This window comes from Hipposideros armiger, unplaced genomic scaffold, assembly GCF_001890085.2.
Source record: "Hipposideros armiger isolate ML-2016 unplaced genomic scaffold, ASM189008v1 scaffold_655, whole genome shotgun sequence".
NCBI lineage: Eukaryota > Metazoa > Chordata > Mammalia > Chiroptera > Hipposideridae > Hipposideros > Hipposideros armiger.
This window is the reverse complement of record NW_017732005.1, coordinates 911,364-933,499: the sequence shown is the minus strand read 5'-3', so window position 1 is coordinate 933,499 and position 22,136 is coordinate 911,364. Positions and strand designations below refer to the sequence as shown.

The window sequence follows — 22,136 nt, the reverse complement described above, 5'->3', positions numbered from 1 at the left end:
GCTCTGAGCAACAGGGCCGCTGGTTCAATTTCCGGCCCAAGCTAAGCTGCTCCTGAGCTGCCAACAGGTGGCAGGGTGGTGGCAGGGTGGCTCGGCAAAAAAAAAAAAAAAAATAGTGGAGTGGGGCCACAAATCTTAAATGTTTAACTCCCTTGGATTGCACATCACGAGGGAGAGGAGCGGGCATAAGCCAGTAAATATAACCATTTCTCACTAGTGTTGTAGTATGGTGGTTGTTCATAACATCTATTGGAACCAATGATATGGAATGATAAAACTTTGCAGGAAAGGAGAAATGATTTGAGTAGAGAAATCAGCATTTCCTTTTCATTATAAGTACTAGGAAAATTAAAAGTGAAACTAGACCTCTAGAGGTCTTTGCAGCACTGAGAGCTTTCACTTATGGGATTATTACACAAAGTAGTCACTATATAGTTTAAACAGAGTACCTAACTTTCTATTTCTTTTTAATTTTTATCAAAGTTTTGCATATACATAATCTTAAAAGTCAAATAGTTCTGCAAGACTTATGAGGAAAAACAGCAGTTCCCTGAGGCTCATCCCCAGAAGCAACCATTCAACTCATTTAGCTATTTCTTCTGATATTCACCTCCAGCTTTCTAAACGCAACATTTAGGTAGCTATTTCTTGATCTTTCATTGTATGGGATATTATCTTTGACTTTCTTATATGGACGAGAAGGACTTAGGACTTGGGAAGTCTCTCGTATCTCACCCAGCTCCTCACACACGCTTCCTGTCCCCTCATCCTTCCAATATAAGCATATCAATTTTTGTTATATCAGATTATTATGACTGTATATCTATTATTCATCATCATTATGGGGACCCTTTTGCATCTTTGTGGTGTTGCTACCCTCTTTCCTGGATTCCATGTTTTCTACTTTTTACTCTCTCCTTTTAGTAGAGCATATCATCCAACAGCTTCCTGAGAAAGAGTATATGAAAGGTAAACAATTTGAAGCCATGATGTCTAAAAATCATTATTTTCTGAAAATCATTATTTCTGAAAACCATTATAATTATTTTATGCTCACTATTGGTTGAAAAATGTTTAACCTTGGAAATTTGAAGGCATTGCTCCATTATCTTCTGTCTTCTGTCGTTTCTGTTGACATATCCAGAGTCATTCCATTCTCTGATCCTTTCTGTATATAACCTGCTTTATTTTGTTTTGCTTTCTGGAAACTTATGGACTCTTCTGTCTGTCCCCAGGGTTGTAAAATTTCATCTAAAGAGAAATTTTAGGAAGCGTGCAGAATGAATAAAATTTGGGGAATGAGGAAAAGTAGAAGTTTAAGATGACTCCAGGTTTCTTATTTGATTGTCTAGGTAGGTGATGCTTTTTTAAAAAATAATTTATTTTTCAGTTACAGTTGACCTAAAATGTTATATTAGTTTTAAGTGTACAACATAGTAATTAGACATCTATATAATTTATGACATAATCACCCTAGTAAGTCTAGTACCCATCTGACACTGTACATAGTTATTACAGTATTATTGACTATATTCCCTATGCTGTACTTTATATCCCCGTGACTGTTTTTATAACTGGTAGTTTGCACATCTTAATCCCTTCCCTTTTATCACCTATCCCTCCAAACCTCCTCCAGCCTGACAACTAACAAAATGTTCTCTGTGAGTTTGTTTCTGTTTTGTTCATTTGTTTTGTTTTTCAGATTCCACATTAAGTGAAAAAATGTATTTGTCTTTCTCTGTCAGACTAATTTCACTTAGCACAATACCCTCTAGGTCCTTCCATGTTGTCACAAATGACAAGATTTAATTTTTTGTGGTTGAGTAAATATTCCATTGTTTACATGTACCACCTATTCTTTATTCATTTATCAATCGATCAACATTTAGGTTGCTTCCATATTTTGCTTATTGTAAATAATGCTACAGTGAACATAGGAATACATGTGTCTTTTCGAAATAGTGTTTTGGGTTTCTTCAGATACCCAGAAGTAGAATTGCTGGGTCCTTCTTTGTCTCTTGTTATAGCCTTTGTTTTAAAGTCTAGTTTATCTGGTATAAGTATTACTACTCCAGCTTTTTGTTTGTTTGTTTCCATTTTCATGATACATCTTTTTTCAACCCTTTACTTTTTTAGTATGTGTATGTCTTTTGATCTAAAGTGGGTCTCTTGTAGGTAGCATATGTATGGGTCTTGTTTTCTTAATCCATTCAGCCACCCTACCTTTTGATTGAAGCATTTAATCTGTGTACATTTAGAGTGATTAATGACAGGTACATAGTAATTGCCATTTTATTCATATTTACATTCTTTTTTCCTCCCTTCCCCCCCTTCTTTTTAAAGAAGTCCCTTTTAACATTTCTTGTAATACTTCTTTGGTAGTGATGAATTCCTTTAGCTTTTTCTTGTCTAGGAAGCTCTTTATCTCTCCTTCAATTCTAAATGATAGTCTTGCTGAGTAGAGTAGTCCTTGCTTTTTATCACTTTTGAGTATTTTATGCCAATTCCTTCTAGTCTGCAAAGTTTCTGTTGAAAACTCAGCTGACAGTCTTATGGGATCTCCCTCATAGGTAACTAACTGCTTTTCTCTTGCCCTTGCCATTTTTAAGGTTTTCTTTTTGTCTTTAACCTTTGGTGTTTTAATTATGATATGTCTTGGTGTGAGCCTCTTTGGGTTCATCTTTTTTGGGACTCTGTGCTTCCTGGGCTTGTATGTCTGTTTCCTTTGCCAGGTTAGGGGCGTTTTCCATCATTATGTCTTCAAATATGTTTTCAATCCCTTGTTCTCTCTCTTCTCCTTCTGGTACCCCTATAATGCGAATGTTGATATGCTTGATGTTGTCCTGGAGGCCTCTTAAACTATTCTCACTTTTTTGGATTTTTTTACTTTTTGCAGTTCTGATTTTGGATGTTTTCTGCTAGCTTGCCTTCCAAATTGCTAATTTGATCTTCTGCTTCATCTATTGAATTGTTGATTCCCTCTAATGTATTCTTCATTTCAATTATTGTATTCCTCATTTCTGACTGATTCTTTTTGGGTTTTCTATCTCCATGTTTATGTTGCCTGTCTCTTTGTTAAAGTCCTCACTGAGTTCATCTACTCTTCCCCTAAGTTCATTGAGCATCCTTTCAACCAATGTTTTGAACTCTGCATGTGGTAGATTGCTTGTCTCCATTTTGTTTAGTTCTTTTTCTGGAGTTTCGTTCTGTTCTTTCATTTGGGACATGTTTCTTTTTCTCCTTATTTTGGCTGACACCCTGTAATGTAGAGCTGCTGCATTACTCAGTCTTGGTAAAGTGGCCTTATATAGTTGGTATCCTGTGGAGCCCAGTGGCATCATCTCCCTGGTGACTTGAGTCGGGTGCTCCAGGTGTGTCCTTTGTGTGTGCCCTCCTGCTGTAGTTGAGCCTTGGTTGCTGTTCTCACATCAGTGGGTGGGACTGACCCTCGGGCTGATTGGTTGTGAGGAATGGCCATGACTACAGTGGAGGAGCTGTTGTGCAGGGGCTGACCCTACAGAGCAGGATTCACTTTAGCAGGGCTCTGGTGCCTGCCCAGTCTGCCCTTTAAGTGTGTTGTTTGTGGAGGTAGTTGGTTGGTGCTCTGGTGTGGTCTGAAGGTAGCCACAGGGTGTGTTGGTTCTGGGGCCTCTTGGGAGGGGCTCAACAGATAATGCTTTTAACTAAAATCTGAACCAAAGGAGAAGTGGAGTACTTTCTTTTATTTGGGGAGAGGGGAAGCAGAAATAATGCATTTTGTTACAAATATGCTGAGTTTAAGGGACTGTCAGGATATCCTAGTAAAATGCCCAAAGAACAGTTGGAAATATGAATTCTAAGCTTGAAAGAAAGGTAGTCTGAAGAAAGAGTCTACAGCAAGTCCCCAACTTACAAACATTCGAGTTGAGAACTTTCACAGATATGAACGGACCTTGCATTATGAACATTCGTAGATGCGGACAAATCACAGAAGTAGCTCATGTGTCTGCTGGGCATTGTCACAGTTGTGCTGCTGTGTGCTTACTGTACAGTGCGATAGTGTACAGTAGTACAGTGCTCAGTCAGAGCCCAGGATGTCTGGAAGCAAGAGGAAAAGCAGTAGTGATGTGGAGGGGACTGCTAGGAAGCGCAGAGACTCACTTTGTCAGACTTGCAAACGAGTCCGACTTATGAATGTTCTCCTGGAACGGAACTCGTTCATAAGTTGGGGACTTACTGTAAACCATCATACATGTGGATCCGATGTTTAAATCAAGGAGTTGATGATTCCCAGTCAAAGAACACTGTGTTAAATGAGAAGGAAGAAACCTGAACACACAACTCTGGCACATAGCAACATTTGAGGATTAGGCTGATTAGAGGTTTACCTGATAGCTATTCACCTCTGATCATTAAGTTATCAATCACTTCATTATTAAAGATTATCTAGATTCCAGGAGATAACTCTACTTTTCAATGTGTATTAATAATATTAAGCCTACTGATGGTCTAGAAAGTATAGTAAAAAAATGCTATGTGTAATTATAAAATTTTCTTCTAAAATTTTACCTTTTGAAAGATATTTTGAAATTGCAAAAAGGAAGGAATAGAGTGTATGAGAACTATATGGCTAATGTGAGTTGGAGGAAGTTGGGATATATGAGGAAACTGCAACTTGAGAAGACAATACTGTATTGCTCAGTCATGCTCCCTCCTCTGTCCCGGAACTAACTGATTTCTGCAACTTGATCTTCAGAAGAAATCTGACAGTGTTTCCCTTCACATCCTCCCTCTCCATCTGGTTTTACCTATTTAATTGTTGGCAAGACATTGCTGTCAGAGGTTAACTTTATTCAACACTTCTGAAGATTTATATTTTATATGTGTCATTTCAGTATGTCTTCACACAAAGTGATTTCTCTGGAAACATTTACCCCTTTGCTCTCTACCCTGGGGGAGTATCAATAGTATATTCTTCGGCTTCATAGAATGCCCTGCAACCTTCACGAACTAAGTACACCTCAACATTTTTTTATAGGATCAGTTCCTGGGATTTGGCTGCAGATTGCTGCGTGCTCCTGCAGGGATGCATATTACAGGGATTGTGGTAACATGGAGTGTCTGCTAGTCCATGTATAAACTTTTACCTGTACTAGCCACGTGCAGAGTATTTTACCTGGATGCTCTGAAAGATACCAAAAGGAATACATTGTCATCTCAGTCTTCAAGGATATCTAGTGAGAAAGGTGGACAGATTGACAGACAACAAAAATGTAAGATAAGCGATGATAAAAGCCAAAATAAAGGTATAATACAAAGGGCTAAGGTAACACAGAGGAGAGAGTGATTGTTCTTACCGGCAGCGTTGAGGATAAATTCATGGGGGACCTATCTTTTGAGGTGACTCTCAGGAATGAGGGACCTCTGAAACAGAAATGGCAATGTCTTGCCCTCGCCTTGGGAACACATGTGAACAAGGGTTATGGTTTGTGACAGGCGGGGCAGAGGGGAGTGATGAGGCTGCCAAGAAAGTGGAGACAAGACGGGGTGTGGGGCCATGAGTACTATGCTTAGGAAACCAAAATTTATTCTAAAGTAAGTACAGAGGCAGCAGCAGATTTTTAACAAGAAAATACAGAGCCAGAAACAGTCTTTTGCCAAATAATTTGTGGACAGAGATGTAGATTAGAAAAAAGAAAATAAAATAACTGAAATATTTAAATCTATTTCAGAACTCTCTTGCATGGTGTATTTGTTTAAAGATGGTGAAAGCATCCAACTAGAATTTGGGAATGAAAAATTTAAAGTTACTCAGACGTGGTTTAAGACTGGCTTTCACTTATTACCCTCTCTGTGACCTTGGGGAAGTTACTCTGCGCTGTAGTTCTTCACAGTCATTGCATGCACAATGCATGCGACCCAGTGCCTCGTCTGTTACAACTTAATTGCTAGGTATTATTATTTATTATTTATTATTATTATTATTATTATTATTATTGACTTCTATTCGAAAACTTTACAATTTAAATAGGGAATGACTGAAGCAAGAAAGAAAAGTTTAGATTTTAACTGATAATCTAAAATTTGTTGTCAAAACTAATTTCAAGCATGTTTCTCAGGTTTAGGGATGGTTTTTCTGACACTAACCTTCCAAATCCATTTGCCTTTTTTGTATATCATAATAAAAAGTTGTCAAGTTTAAGGTAGAATCTTTTACAAGCTTCTAAATTGAAAAAGATAAAAAGACCTCTCAAAGCCTGATTAATAGTAAAATGCAGTGTAGATGTTTGAAATGTTCATTTGCTAATTAAATATGGGGTTGGTTTATAAAACCGAAGGATAACAATAGCGCTTTTTTATGTGTTTGGGCATCTTAGAAATATATTGGTTGGGCCTAGGGTGGTTTTTTTATTTCTTTGTTTTGCTTTTTGTTTTTGTTTTTTAGAGATTTTGTTGGGGAATTGGGGAGGGAACAGTGTTGGGGAATTGAGGAAGGGGAACATTGTTTTTCCAGGACCCATCAGCTCCAAGTCAAGTTGTTGTCCTTCAGTCTTAGTTGTGGAGAGTGCAAGCCCAGCTCCAAGTCGTGGCCACTTTTTAATCTAGTTGTGGGGGGAGGCGCAAGGGGGGGCGCAGCCCACCATCCCATGCGGAGTTAAACCAGCAACCTTGTTGTTAACAGCACGCGCTCTAACCAACTGAGCCATCCGGCTGCCTATCGGCAGCTCAGTGGCAGCTCAGCTCAAGGTGCCGTGTTCAATCTTAGTTGCGGGGGGTTGGTGGGGGGTGCAGTCCACCATCCCATGCAGGAATGGAACCAGCAACCCTGTTGCTCAGAGCCCACACTAACCAACTGAGCCACCCAGCCGGCCTGGGCCCATGGTGTTTTAATTGGCCAATGTTTAAAGGTGATGAACACCAATGAGATGAATTAGTTTATTTTTAGAAGTTGGAGTTTCTGCCTGAGAAGTTGCTTGATGGGGGCATGTGAAAATCCAACCAGTCTCAAATGAACGAGTCCAAAATTGAACTCATCGTCTTCTCATCCAAATTGTCCCTCTTGGTCCCTGACTCCATCACTTTTAAAATGGATAGAAAGCAATCAGGTAGAAAAATTAGCTGAAAAATTAAAGGAGGAAAAACCTTTTCTGCCTAAAACTAAATCTTATTGCAACATCCCTTATCAGTATAGATAGCCTTTGTTCTTTCTCTAAGGAAAATTGATAGAGATAAAATGGGAAACTTACTAGGAAATTTCTTAAAATTTCCAGTATAATTTGGACCATCTTCTCTTGTTCTGTTACTTTGTTTTATAGTTACTTTGAGTAAATTTATAACTTAAGAGAAACTGATAAAACTTACAACTGTTGTTATAGAACAGGGGTCAGTAAACTATGGCTTATGGGCTGAATCCAGCCTGCTGCCTCATTTTTATCAATTACAATTTATTGGAACAAATACACAGTCGCTCATTAACTTATTTTCTGTGGCTGCAGAGTTAAGTAGACTGGACAGAGTCTGCATGGCACAGAAAGCTAAAAACACTATCTGGCCCTTCACAGAAATAGTTTGCTGACCCTTATTGAGGGTCTTCAAGTAAAGAAGAGGACCCTTTCCAGCATAAATGAAGTGAGGCTGAAAAAGATTTGCTTCTGCTGTTAATATTGTTAAAAAATTTGCTGTGCTCCTAAGTGCTTATTGAATGAATATTGATCAGATAATTTAAGAAATTATATGCTTACGTATAGTAAAATTAGTTTGTTTATAGTCAACGTAAATTGACTCCTTCAATTCTCTTACATGATGGGTTGGTAATTCTTGTTGATTCCACATGTTACCTTTGCTTACGCATGAAATTCTTTTGGAAGCATACCCTTTTCAAGGCAATTTGTTATAATCTATGCTTACACCATGCTTTGCCTAAAATGTACATCCTGCTTTTCAAGTGCAAAGCCAACATATTAATATAGTTTGTAATTATTCTTTGCTAAGTAACAGAACCAAAACTGTTTTCTTAAATACATTACTTAGCAACCTAACTAAGATTAATGAAGGAAGTCGTTATTCATTTATTGTTTTTTTCTTTTGCCAACAGCATACACAGTGGGGCTGATTTTATTTATTAAATTGGAAAGCCTACTTATCAGTTCCCTGGCTAGAGTATCAATAATCTTTATAAGTATCAGCATGCCTCAAGTCCATGTCTTTTCTAAACCCGAAAGCACTTCACCCATGAACCTCACTTATGTTCCCAGTATACCTTAGGAGGTATGGGCAGGCACTAGGAACCCTAGTGATTGGTAGAGAAATTGAGACACATGCAAAAAAAAAAAATCATTCATTTCTCCTGTTTTGCATATGAAAAATAGAGCTATAGTGTGTTGTAGTCATTAATGTTTACTCTGTATTATAATTACTTGTACAGTTTTATTTCCATTCCAAAGTGGCTTGCTCCTGCTCTTGCAGAGCAAACAGTCTTCTAAAATATGTCCCCCTTCAGGCTCTGCCGTTGGTTTGGCTTCTTCATATTGCCATAGAGCCATTTCCAACACCATGTATCTGACTGCCTCTGCACTATTTAAAACTCTTTATTGGTGTCTGTCACTTTTACAGCTCTTCAAGGTGACACACGTGGCCTTACGTGACCTAGTCCCCAGCGTCCTCTCTAGCTTTGTCCCCACCCTGGTCCAATCTCAGTGTTATACTCCTACTTTATTAAATACCATAGTTTGCAGTTCCCCTAACAGTGCTGTTTCATTATTTTTTACCTTTGTCTCCTGAATGTCTTCTGTGCTCTTCTCTGTAGCTTCTGCTCTCCCTTCAGCTCCAGTGTTGGCCACCTCTGTGAAGCCAGCCTGAATCTCTCTCCCTTCAGACTGAGCTGAGTGCCCTCCTTCTGGGCCTTCGTATTCCTGTTGGGTCACGTATTTGGTAGTGCACTCTATAGAAATTATCTTTTTATTTGTTTCTCTTTCCTACTAGATCGTAAGTGCTATGAAGGCAATCAGCAACGTGTTCCAGCGTGCACTTAGTGTTCCAGAGAGATGCTAACAAATCTCAGCCCCAAAACTGAGTTTGGTGCCCTCTCTTACCTCCCTACCCAGCTTAGATTTCATGGTTCATCATAATTATGTCCTTGCAGACTACATACCTTGTTCCTCTCCCTCCCCTGTCCCTCTGTCCTTCACTCCCCTCCTCTCTCAAGCACCTAGTCCTGGTAATACTCCAATATCTGTCTGTCTACTTGGTACCTGCACCCAAGTATCTCAGCATTACTAAAGAGACTAACTTCTTGTTTTAAATAAATGGTCACTAAATTCAAATGGGCCCTCAGTACTGCATGACAGCCCTATTGTACGTCTCAAAAATCTTTTTTCTTTTTTTTTAAAAGATTTTATTGGGGAATTGGGGAAGGGGAACAGCCAAGTTGTTGTCCTTCAATCTTAGTTGTGGAGGGCGCAGCTAGCTCAGCTCCAAGTCCAGTTGCCATCCGGCTGCCCAACAGCTGCTCGCTGCCATTCAGCTCAAGGTATGGTGTTCAATCTTAGTTGTGGGTGGGCGGGCGTAGGTCACCATCCCATGCGGGAGTCAAACCAGCAACCTTGTTGTTAGACACATGTGCTCTCACCAGCTGAGCCATCCTGCCACCTGTTGGCAATTCAGCTCTGGTGCAGCTGACTGGCCCATGTGGGAATTGAACTGGCAACCCTGTTGCTCAGAGCTCACGCTCTTAACCAGCTGAGCCATTCGGCCTACCTGGTCTCTAAAATCTTTACTTTTCTAGTCTTCAAAACTATTTTAGATCTTTTCATCTCACTTCTAAATTCTAAATCCATCCCGCTTCATGGGCACAAAAAATTAATAAAACAGCTTCATCTTCTCACCACCAAAACTACCATCCTCTCCCAGCTGGGCTTGAACTTTTTGCCTGTCCTTGGATTATCATGGATTAAGTGTCAGTTCTCTTCTAGTGCTGTCTGTCCCATCCCCACTGCCCTTTTCAAGGACTTTGTTCTTGCAATTACTCCCTCATTTCCTGTCATCCTACAAACACCCTCTGGCATCTCCTATTCAAAAAAACAGAAACAAAAACTTCCCTTTGTCTCATATTCTTCCAGTTACTACTCCATGTCTCTGCTCTACTTCATCGCAAAATTTCATTTTTTCCTTTTAACTTTTATACAGACATAATTTCATACTCACAGGAACAGAATAATATTTTAAAAATTCCCCTGTACCCTTAGCTCATTTATCCAAGTGATAACATTTTACATTTGCTTTATCTTTTTCTCTCACCCTCACTTATTACTTTGATATTTTCCAAGTGGTAATTTTCCAATTTTCTTATTCCTTCTACATTTGTTAGATGCCATTCTATTGTAAGGAGCAGCTTTCCTTTTTTCCCCCCGTTATTTAATTGTTTGCTTGTTTGATATATTCAGTGGGTTATAATACATTATGAGCATTATGTTTTATTGTTCAAATTGTCTCAGATTTGGCCTTTTCAAACTGGGTCATTTTGCCATTACCGTTTTTTCATGCTCCCATTCTATGAGCACTTAACTTTCAGGTATAACAGCATACTCCAAGCTTATCTAGTCCATTTCCTCCTCCAGCCTTTGAATTGACCATTTCTCCAGTGAGCATTGCTTCCTTTAAGTGGAGAATGGTATTTAGAAAATAAGATATAGACCCTAAGTGTGCTCATTGCTACTGGGGTATCATTATGCGAGGCCCCCTTAGTAGACAGAACTAATAGTAGCTTAAATTTCACCTTTTTAGAGAAACTTTTTCTGACTACTCAATCCAGTGTAGCTGCACAGTCATTCACTATCCCATCACCCTATTTTAACTTTCTGCATGACACTTATCACTCACTATTAGTTGGTTGGTCTGTTTATCTTACACACACACACACACACACACACACACACGTATAATGAGTGTTATGAGAGCAAAGATCCTAACTATCTTGTCACTGTATCCTCAGCACTTAGAACAATGCCAGATGCCTAGTAGACGACATTCCATAAGTTGTTGACTAGATAACCAAATAACTCCTTTGACTTGGGGCGCTTTCGTCTGTGTACCAACTTCATCCTGAACTCTAGGAATCTTTGGGAGGGACTTGTGTTTCATGGACTCTCAGCAGTTAGAGACTAGGAGAAGCATTTCCTTCCTCATAGTCCAATGAAAACAAAGGTTTGTCATTGCTGTTAAGAAGTTTATTTCTCACAGCCTTTCTATACTTATTGTACATACTGGCCCTAATATGTGATTTCATAAAAATTATTCTATGAACCCTAATTTAAATATTTTTAAGATGTTTATAACCATGTTGCTCCTCAACCCTCCTCTTAAATAACTTAAATCTTTTACACATAGATGTATACATAAAGGTTAAATGTCCTTATAGTTTGATATTCTTGAAATGTATTAAGTCCATGCTTCTTTACTAGAATATCTGCTTTTCCTTTATCCACTTTCTCACTGTCTTTTTAAAATATTGCCACTCTGGTTTTTAAATTTAATTTTTTAAGATTTTATTGGGGAGTTTGGGGGGGGAGGAACAGAGTGTGGAATCAGGGAAGGGGAACAGACAAGTTGCTGTCCTTTTGTTCTTCAGTCTAGTTGTGGAGGACATCGCTTCACTGGCCCATGTTGGTGTTATCATTGCGCTCTTCCCGGATGAGGCAGTCGCTCACCGGCCATTGGACAGCCACTCATGGTGGCTCACAGCATTTCTCACTGGCTGCTGGCTGCCGGCTGCCGGCCGTTCACATTGGCTGCCAGCCACTCACGGTAGCTCATGGCAGCCCACTGCAGCCCCACTGCAGCCTATGCCATCACTGGCCACTCATGGCAGCCCAGCTCCAGGTTGAGCTGTTGTTCACCATCTTAGCTATAGAGGGTGCAGCATCACTGGCCCATGTGGGAACCAAACCGGGGCCCTGCTGCTCAGAGCTCGTGCTCCCAAGCCAACTCTTAACCAACTGAGCCACTCAGCTGGCCCCTGGTTTTTGTTTTTGTTTTTTTAAAATATATGCTATTGGGTTGTTGGAAAAGTGTTGATGCATTTTTGCAACGAAAAACATAGAAAAAATACGTCATGACTTTTCCGACAACCCAATATAATATTATAATACTTTTAAAACATCAGAAGATTTTATACAAAATAAAATTTTAATTAAGCCTTTGTTATTTAAAAGAAAGGAATTTGTGGGTCATACTTGATAGATGCTTACTTAGGACTTATAGCCTAATGAATTTTATTATATCTTGCCCTGTGTACCTTGTGTTTTTTTGTTTTGTTTTTTCCCATTGTGGTTTCTTAAAATCAACTTTTTATGTTAGGGCAGTTTCAACTTATAGAAAAATAAGCAATATAATACAAAGAATTCTCATATATTCCACACTCAGTTTCTCCTATTATTTGTGTCTTACATTAATATGGTATATTTGTATAATTAGTGAACCAATATGGATATATTATTATTGACTGAAGTCCATAGTTTATTCAGATTTCCTTGGTTTTCACCTGATGTCTTTTTTCCTGTTGCAGGATTTCATTCAGGATACTATATTATGTTTAGTAGTCATGTCTCTTTAGGCTCCTCTTGGCTATAATGATTTCTCATTATTGACTATAATGACTTTCCTGATTTTTGAGAACCTTGACAATTTTGAGAAGTACTTGTTAGGTATTATGTGGAATATTTCTCTTGGAATTTATCTGATGTTTTTCTCATGAGTTGAGTAGGGATATGGATTTGAGAGGAAAGTCACAGAGGTAAAATGCTATTTTCATCACATTGCATCAGGAGTACGTACCACAATGATTTGTTACTGTTGATGTTGACCTGGCTGAGGCAGTTTATCAGGTATCTCTAGTGTAAAGTTACTTTTCTCTCCCCACTTCCATACTGTGTTCTTTGGATGGAAGTCGCTCTTCTCAGCCCATATTTAAGAAATGGGGAGTTACGTTCTACCTTCTGAGAGTAGAGTATCTCCATAAATTATTTGGAACTATTCTGCACAAATTTGTCTTTTCTCCCCTATTTATTCATTTATGTCAATATGGGCTTAGGGGTATTTGTTTTGTACTTTGGGTTATAATTTAATATTACTTATTTGTTGCTCAAGTTGTTCCAGCTTTGGCCATTGGGAGCCCTTTCAGTTGGCTCCTGTGTCCCTTGGCTGTATCCTCATCATTGTGGATTTTTTAAATCTTTTTTTGAGTACTTCCTTTTTTTCTGACAGTACAAGATGCTCCACACTTGTCTTGCATATGTCCTGACCCACTTCTAGAATGAGTGTTTTATGTTTTTTTAACTGAATTGGATTCTGTGATACTATTTATTTTGTTTTTGTTTTTTAATTATGACTTACCATGAGATATTTGTAAGATTACATTTGTAACAAATATTTCAAGAATGGTCTGTTCGCTTTGTGACTGTCCAGCTATCCAGAATATTTTGTTTTTTGATTAAAGATATAACTGTTTTTAGTTGGAAGCAAGTTTCCTATCAGGTGGCTAACATGACATCTCATTGTTTACCTGACATTTATTTTATTTTCAGGAAATTAATATTCCTTAAAGGAAGGAAAGAATGCATAAATGAAAAGTCTTAGCATTAAGCATCTGAAAAATTCAATTGTGTAAAACCAGTTGTTTTAAGCACCTACCATGTGCCAGGCAGAGAGCTGGGTACTCAAAACAGACAAGAAGCAGCTCTGTTTCTTGAGTAGTCCATAATGCAGTGGGGACATGGTTACACTTCAGCATAATTTACTGGTAATTACTAGACCATTAATATACAGTAATGTCTCCAAGTTACTTGGAAAGTAGACACGCACACTTCTGTTAAGTAAGGAACATATACTATAGTTTTAATTATGGTTATTTTCTACATTTCTACATTGTCAGGAACATGTAGGTGAGGTCCAGTTACTACAAGGAGCTCAATGCAACTGGAGCATAAAATAAGATGGAAGCAGTGGTGACAGTGGAGAGTAAGCCCAGGGTCCATCGTGAAGGGTCTCGTGCTATGTTTAGATGCTAACATTTTGGGGCACTGTTGGAGAGTTTTGGGGCGGAAGAGCAATCGCTTTGACAATACTGTGGACAGTGAATTAGAGTAGCCAGGAAACACGGTGAGGAATGTATTTGAATAACCTGAACTCGGGATGAGGACAGTGGTAACAGAGATGGAGTGGGGTAGATGGATTGGTGAGATATAAAGGAATTATGGATGTGAGGCTAAAAGAGAGTGGGCAATGAAGTGATGAGTAAAACAGACCTCCCCTACATATTCCTGACAATGTAGACATGTAGAAAAATAACCATGATTAAAACCACAGTATGTGTTCCTTACTTAACAGAAGTGTGTGTGTCTACTTTCCAAGTATCTTGGAGGCACTACTGTAGATTAACGGTCCAGTAGTTGATTACCAGTAAAGGAATAGTGCATGTGAGGATTAAGTACTGAGTAGCTCCAGCATATCACACTCTCAGGTTCTCAAAAATAGAACCAAATGAACCAAAAAGAAGCTAACACTAGATGTATGGAAATTTTTCAAATTAAAAATGTTTTTCTCTCACACAATCCTTATAGCTATTGTACCACAGCCAACTTGAGGTGTCCTGCCAGTGTCTCACTTTTCTCTTGCATTTCCTGGCAGAGTTTAGCTGGTAGTGTCTGCTATCACAAGTGGAAGTCCTAGTGGCACAGAACATTTATACAGTGCATTAGTCTCACCAGCTCCTCCCACTGTGCAAATAGTTCCATCAATGGAAGTTTGGCACTTGGAAAACCACAAATATTTTTCGTCTGCTTACATGTCATTATACAAACATTATGGATTACTCTGTGTCACTGTAACATTAATTGAGGTTATTCTCTGTATTAATAAATGATGCATGCGCCCCCAAAAGTTCATGGTGATTAGGACATAACCGAGTTTCTAATTGAACCTGGCCAATATTGTCATGAAATGAAATACCTTAGCATTTCCATAAAGCCACTCTCAAGTGACAGCGACTCATTTTTGCAGATGAGAAAATTGCAGTAGTGACTTAGATGTATCACCTCAACCCTCCTTGTCTAATAATGTCCTCCCTGTATATGCTCTTTCCAAAATAATATGGTTCCAAATAAAACAAGCATATTCAAATGTCACATAACAAATTTATATAACCCCTTAGTCACGAAGGCAGTTCCAGAAGGAGGTAGAAGGCATCCAAAACAGAATATTGTAACTTTTATGAAGCGAGAGATGGAGAGAGGACTGGGAAACAATCCAAAAGGCTCCTACACAGCAACAGCCTCTCCTTATTGAAGTAAATTCAGTAAGATAGTAACGATTAGGTTTATTAATCGCCACAAATGCAAAACAAAAGAAGGAACACAATTCATACCTTGGCTTGATGAGTGCCAGAAAAACAGGATTAGCCTACAGTTGTTTTGCTGCAGCTTCACGCTAGTTGTGATCAGAAGAAACTTCTGAAGAGGTTGCACAAGTGGTTCTCCAGCTCCTTTTACAGATTTATAAGACCACTTGACTAATTCTCTCTCCTAACAATTCATGAGTAAAATGGTGTCTTTTAATAAGGAACTAATGAGTTGATGTCTCAGATTTATGGAATTTCCTAAATAATTTATTCATGTGAGAAATTTAAGCATGAATCTTTTTTTTTAAAGATTTTTATTGGGGTATTGGGGGGATGGGAACAGTGCTGGGGAATTGGGGGAAGGGGAACAGACAAGTTGCTGTCCTTTTGTTCTTCAGTCTAGTTGTGGAGGATGTTGCTTCACTGGCCCAAGTTGGCACCATCATTGCGCTCTTCCCGGGTGAGGCAGATCAGTCGCCGGCTTCTGGACGGCCGCTCACGGCGGCTGCTGGCTGCTCACACTGGCTGCTGGCTCCACATGGTAGCCCATGGCAACCCACTGCAGCAGGGGCTGCAGCCTGCGCTGTCTCCAGCGACTCATGGCAGCCCAGCTCCAGGTTGAGCTGTTGTTCAGCATCTTAGCTGTAGAGGACAGTGTCACTGGCCCTCATATGTGGGATCCAAACCGGGGCCCTCTGGCGTTGCAAGCCAGTTCTTAACCATCGCGCCACTCGGCCGGCCCATGAATCATTTTTAACATTAAGACCAACCTCTCTGTTCAATACAAGCTCCTGACCAACATTCATAAAACCACCATTATAGGCTACTAGGACGTTATTAGGTTGTAGAGTCTTCTTTGCTTTTTATATAATGTCAGTCTAGGCTCTTAAACATTTTAGTGAGGTCCTGAAGATAACACCATGTTTCATATTCTCAAGTAGCTTCTAGGAAGTGCCCTGTAGAACCCAAATTGAAAAGAATGTATAAATCTTTATGTTGTGTCTATGGTCCCAGTGAACTCTAACCACTCCCAAAAATCTCTCTTCCAACTTAACCCATACCTTCACCAAGTGATGTTAAAATTTGTCAAATTCAACTTTAATAATACCTAATTTAGATTTATGGACCTATAGAAGTGATGTAGAAAAAATTATAAAGCTGTACTGTCCAATATGGCTAGCCATTAACTACACATGGCTATTTAAATCAAAATTTAAATTAATTAAAAGTAAATAAAACTTAAAATTCAGTTTTTCGCTTCCACTAGCAACATTTAAAGTGCTTAGTAGCCACATGTAACTAGTGGCTACCATGTTGGACAACACAGATGTGGAAGAGCACAGAAAGTTTAATTTGACAATGTTGTCTAAGAAGGTACTGATACAGAAGGCACTTTAGTTGATAGTGACATATATTTATGTATTAAAATGCCATGTGATGGCTTCTCACAAGGAAAGACAACCAGATTGATTATAAATAGAATCTATAATTTCATTTCATTGTGCCAAAAAAGTGACTTTTAAATTTAAATCCCACTTTCTTTCCTAAAACTCCTACCCTAAATGTTTTACAAATGCAGAATTTCTAAAGGCTACATGTGCAGAATTGTATGTAGAGCTAGTTCCGGATTCCCAAAATTTCATCTTGTGCTAGTCTTCCCTTCTACACGTTTGCTCATTGGCTTCTCCACAATGTGTTGACTTAATTATCACACACACACACACACACACACACACACACACACACTTTAAACTTATGTGTAATCTGCTGACTTAGGCTGCAGCTCCTTTGTGGACAAAGGCTAATAGGTAGCCATTTTTGTGTATCATCTTGAGGTAAAGCCTTTAAGTGCTATTTGTACATCCCCATATTTTTCAACTTTGTATAAGAAAGTGATTATCATTGTTTTTAAGAATGATAAAATAAATTTTTATCCCTCGTTTTTTTCAAAAGCAGACCCTTTTGATAAATGCTGTTCTATAATGCCTGAGTCCAGGCTAAGCCAGGGAAGGGTTAGGAGGAGCCGAGAATGTCTTGTGTCAAAAAATGAAATGCTCAAAAAATGGTGGGGACATTATGTCAAAGGACACAGGAGGCAACTGAAGGGGGTTCCCACTAGCCAAATCGGGGGGGAAATTAAGTATAATAATGAAGCATAAATCACTGAAAAAATAGGAACCTATGAGTTCATACTGATGATGGATGGATGGATGGATGGATGGATGGATGGATGGATGGATGGATGAGAAAGGAAGGCCCTTCTTTATAATAGAAAGCTGACAAATATGGATGGAGTGGTGAAGCTGGAAAATCACCATTTTGCAACCATAATAATAAAGATTGGTTTTGGGCAAGAATTACCAGTGGATGCTACATATAAGAGGGACGTTTATCAAGGAATAGGATGCTTACATAGTCTTAATTGTCTTTCCACATACTGCTTCTTAATTTTAAGGAGGAAAATAACTATAAGGAAAAACCAGTGAGAGGCAGATGGGCCTCTGGACCTTGAGAGCCATTCGACATCACTTATTTCATATTTGTATGTAAGAGGGGTGCATAAACTGAATTGAATCATGAGGAAACATAAGATAAAACCAAAATGAAAAACATTCTATTGGAAAAAAAAGTGACCTGTAGTTTTAAATATCTCAATGTCTCAAAAGATGGGGGAGAGGAGGGTGGGGGAAGGCCGAGGAACTATTCCAGGTTAAAGGAAACTAAAGAGGTGACAACTTAATGCAAATCTTTGACCTAGGACTGGATCCTGGACTAAAAGTGAAAAGCAAAAAATAAAAAGGACGTAATTAGGACAATTGCCAAGATTGGAATATGAATGGGAGCTTAGATAAAGTATTGTATTGATGTTAAATTTACTAAATTTGGTAGCTATACTATGGTTATGTTAGAGAATACCTTTGTTCTTAGGAAATGCACAATGAAGTATTAAGGAGTAAAAGGGCATAATGTCTGTACTTTATTCTCAAATGGTTCAAGAAAATAATTGTGTGTGTGGAGAGAGAGAATATAATTAACAAATGTACCACATCATTAACAGTTGGTGAATTTGAGTAAAAGCTACAAAGGAGTCCTCTGTTTAAGTCTTGCAGATTTTCTGTACATTTGAAATTATTTCAAAATAAAACATTTTAAATTCCATTCAATGTTTTATAGCCCTTTTTAAGGCACAAAATGACGTGGTGACAATGAAGATACAATCAGAGAGACTTTCAAAAGAATACGACCGACTCCTACAAGAACACTCTGAGCTTCAGGTGGGTGCTGTCCACATCATTGGCCTACATTATGAAATTGTAATCACTCAAGTCAACTATTTGGGGTCTTTTGCTCTTCCCAAATCAAGAGATTGCACTTAATCCTGGCACCGTTAATTGATTAAGGAAGCCAGGATTTTACATAGAGGGAGAAGATTGGGACATTGCATGAAAATACAAGAAAATCATAACAGAGACTTATTGACATGCTAATTTATAGCATTCTAGTTTTGAAGTTTTAAGCAAAAGAATTGAGCCACAAAAATGGCAACATTGAAACACATACGGGTTTTCCTGGAAAAATTTAGTTTTCTCTTTGGAATGTTTGCCATATTCATGCCAAAAATAAAGCCAAAAATGGAAGTCCCACTTCACGCCACTCCTTCTAAGCCCCTCTTAGGACAAAGCCTATTGGGATTCCAATACATGATTTACCTCCAAAGGAAATGGAAAAAACCCCAAATAACCTTTTTGTTGTTAAAGTCACAAAATTGGATGCCATAGATTTTCTCTTTTCCCCTTCCAGCAAGAGTCAGTTCCCAACATTTATCCACGTTTGGCTTCTCGTTCCCTTTCCTCTTGGGCCACCAGCGCCTGACCTGCATTGATTGTCCTGACCACGTGTGGGGAGAACTCAAGGGAGAGACCACCCAGAGCCAGCCCTGGTCCTCCTAGTTTCTCCCAAGGCGGAGGGTCTGTGTTCTGCTTGGAGGTGGGGCTCATCCTCAGAATTTGGCAACCATGTGACTTTTGATCAGGGTGTTTTAGCAATTACAGCTCTGCAGTTATTTCACTGTCGTAGAATCCGTGGTCCCAGGACTCGTCTCCTTGCCCCTTAACGGTCCTTACATCTCCAGGGTCAAGCGCTGTGCTGGCAGGAGGCTGGGAGGCCCAGCACTGACAGGCCGTGCATTCAGACAGACAGGGAGTAACTGTAACTCTCACGCTACCTTTGTGATCCCAAGCATGTTATGTCACCCATCTGAGGCTCATGTTTCTCCACTGGTAAATTGAAGCAGTAATAGCCCCTGACTCACTGGGGTTTTGGGAGAATTAAATAGAATATGTAGGGTGCCTAACACTTCCTGGCCTGGCTTATGGTAAAAACTCAAGAAATGATAGCTGTTATGATAATTATAATTTTCATCTGTATTTAATTCCTCTGTAGAAGTTTTGCTGAAAAATAACTAATACTTGACCTGTCGTTTTGGCTTTGATTTCGAGCCCGTCAAGAAGCCATCCCAAGCACATTTGTAATGCGGTGTTCCCGGTGGAGTTGCCTGTTCAGTTTAACCTACTCTGACCACAGGGAAGCTCAGAGAAGGGTAGATACACTGTGGTTTCAAACCCAGGACACTTAAGAGCTCGGTTCCCATCGTCTGGAGTAGGCAGTTAGATTTTCAGCAAGACCACCCATTCCCTATGCCTAAAACAGAGGTCCTGAAATGGCTGACCTCACCATGGCATCCTTGAAGATGCACCATGGTGAGGGAGGAAATGCTCAGAAGCCTCTCGCCTAGAAATAGAACTGCCGCCCAGCCTCCCTCCCCATTTGTGAGGTCAGGATGCACTCAACAAGGGGGCTTTGCCAGGTGTTAGAAATGTTAAAATCCCTCAATGAAGAAAAGAGAAGCAGCAATATCTCCTTCGTTTCTGATGACCAGTGGCCATTGCTGAATGTTCCTTTTGTGATAACAGCTAATGTTTCTCTTAATCCCTGGAGAATGTAGGTGACAGTGAGATTCCGTCAACCTGTTTTCTTTCCCAAAAAAGCCTTCAGCTTGGAGCTTATGCATTCTTGAGAAAAGATGTTAAAAAGCTTTTATGAGTAATTTCTTCCCAAGAAAGTAGTTGTTATACCTGTTTCTTTAAAAAATGACCCCATCCCAGATACGCCAAGTGCCATGCTGAAAGTGAGGCCTGTTTAGATCTTGATCTCATTTCTGTTTTTGTATCCAGGGTTTTGAAATGTGTAATGGATGATATTTATTGAGGGTAAGGTTTGAACCAAGCACTTAGCTAATGGCTTCATATATGTTATCCTGTTTGCTCCCATCACAGCCCATTAAAATATTTTTTTTTAAAGATTTTATGGGGGAATTGGGGAAGGGGAACAGACAAGTTGCTGTCCTTTTGTTCTTCAGTCTAGTTGTGGAGGACGTCGCTTCACTGGCTCATGTTGGTATTATCATTGCGCTCTTCCTGGCTGAGGCAATTATTCGCCAGCCATTGGACGGCCGCTCACAGCGGCTTGCCACTATTCATGCTGGCTGCTGGCAACACACAGTAGCTCACGGCAGCCCACTGCAGCCCCTGGTGCAGCCTACGCCGTCGCCGGCAACTCACGGCAGCCCAGCTCCAGGTCAAGCTGTTGTTCACCATCTCAGCTGTAGAGGGCGCAGCATCACTGGCCCCCATGTGGGATCCAAACTGGCGGCCCTGCTGCTCAGAGCTGGCATCCCAAGCCAACTCCTAACCAATGCACCACTCAGCCGGCCCTAAAATATTTTAATACCCTATTTTGTATGAGGAAAATGAGACCCAGAGATGTTATATACTGTACCCAAAGTCACTGAACTAGAAAGCATTCAAAGTTGGATTCAAAATTGGTAAATCTTTCTTGGGAACCTCCATTATTAACCACTGTGGCCTTTGGCCTGTTCTGGTCATTGGAACATGAGTTCTGGGACCATTGTCTTCCCACTGTCCCTCTCCTCCATTTCAGGGAGCTACGTTTCCCAGGCTCCCTTGCTGTCTGGTTTCAGGGTGGGTTCAGCCAGTGGGCAGCACTAGTAGAAGACTGAAGGCAGGAAGAGCGGGAAAGCCAGGGATTTTTACAGCAGCAGGTCCATCTCTTCTTCCCAATAAACCAATCACCTATGAAGCCACTTCCCTGTAATAAATACCTGTCGGAAATAAGAAAACCTCTCAGCTCCGTAGTTTACCACTTCTATAAACCTCAGGCAAATCACTTGACAGCCAAGCCCTTGGCTTCTTCAGTACTTAAGTGAAGGTTGTAATACCTTATGAGCATTAAACCAGGTCCTGTGCAAGAAAGCATTTTCGATATTTTTAAACAAGGAAAGCTCTATATAGCCATAAGATGCTAGTAGTTGTTTGTTGATTGGACACATTTTCTCCATCCACCTACTCACCTTACCCCCATTGTCCATTATGAGAACATGTATAAATTCTGAGATTTAGGTGTCATTAACTGAGAACCATTTTCTTAAAAGTGACTCCTTTGTTTTGATATTCACCTTCTGAACCCTACTTGAGAAGCAAAAGATAGCTGTAGACCATCTACTGTAAAAAGCTACATGAAATTGTCCTTCATGAATTCTACTTCTGTTATCAAACCAACCTTAATAGAATTATATCCTAAAGTTCTTTGGGAAACAGCTTTCTCAATTTTACATGGCTGATTTACTTTTTTTTTTTTTTTTTTTTTTTTAGGGGAATTGGGGGAATGGGAACAGTGTTGGGGAATT

General features: G+C 39.5%; 1 protein-coding gene across 4 annotated transcripts in view; it reads left to right on the top strand.

Annotated features, from left to right (window-relative positions):
- The window catches only part of LOC109372675 (B cell receptor associated protein 29), a 52,862-nt gene that overhangs the window by 27,900 nt on the left and 2,826 nt on the right, over positions 1 to 22,136 (top strand). For all 4 annotated transcript variants that reach the window (XM_019626056.1, XM_019626057.1, XM_019626059.1 and 1 more), the window contains exon 7: positions 18,545 to 18,645. In XM_019626056.1, coding sequence (XP_019481601.1) covers positions 18,545 to 18,645 — 101 coding nt within the window. The remainder of the gene's footprint in view (positions 1 to 18,544; positions 18,646 to 22,136) is intronic.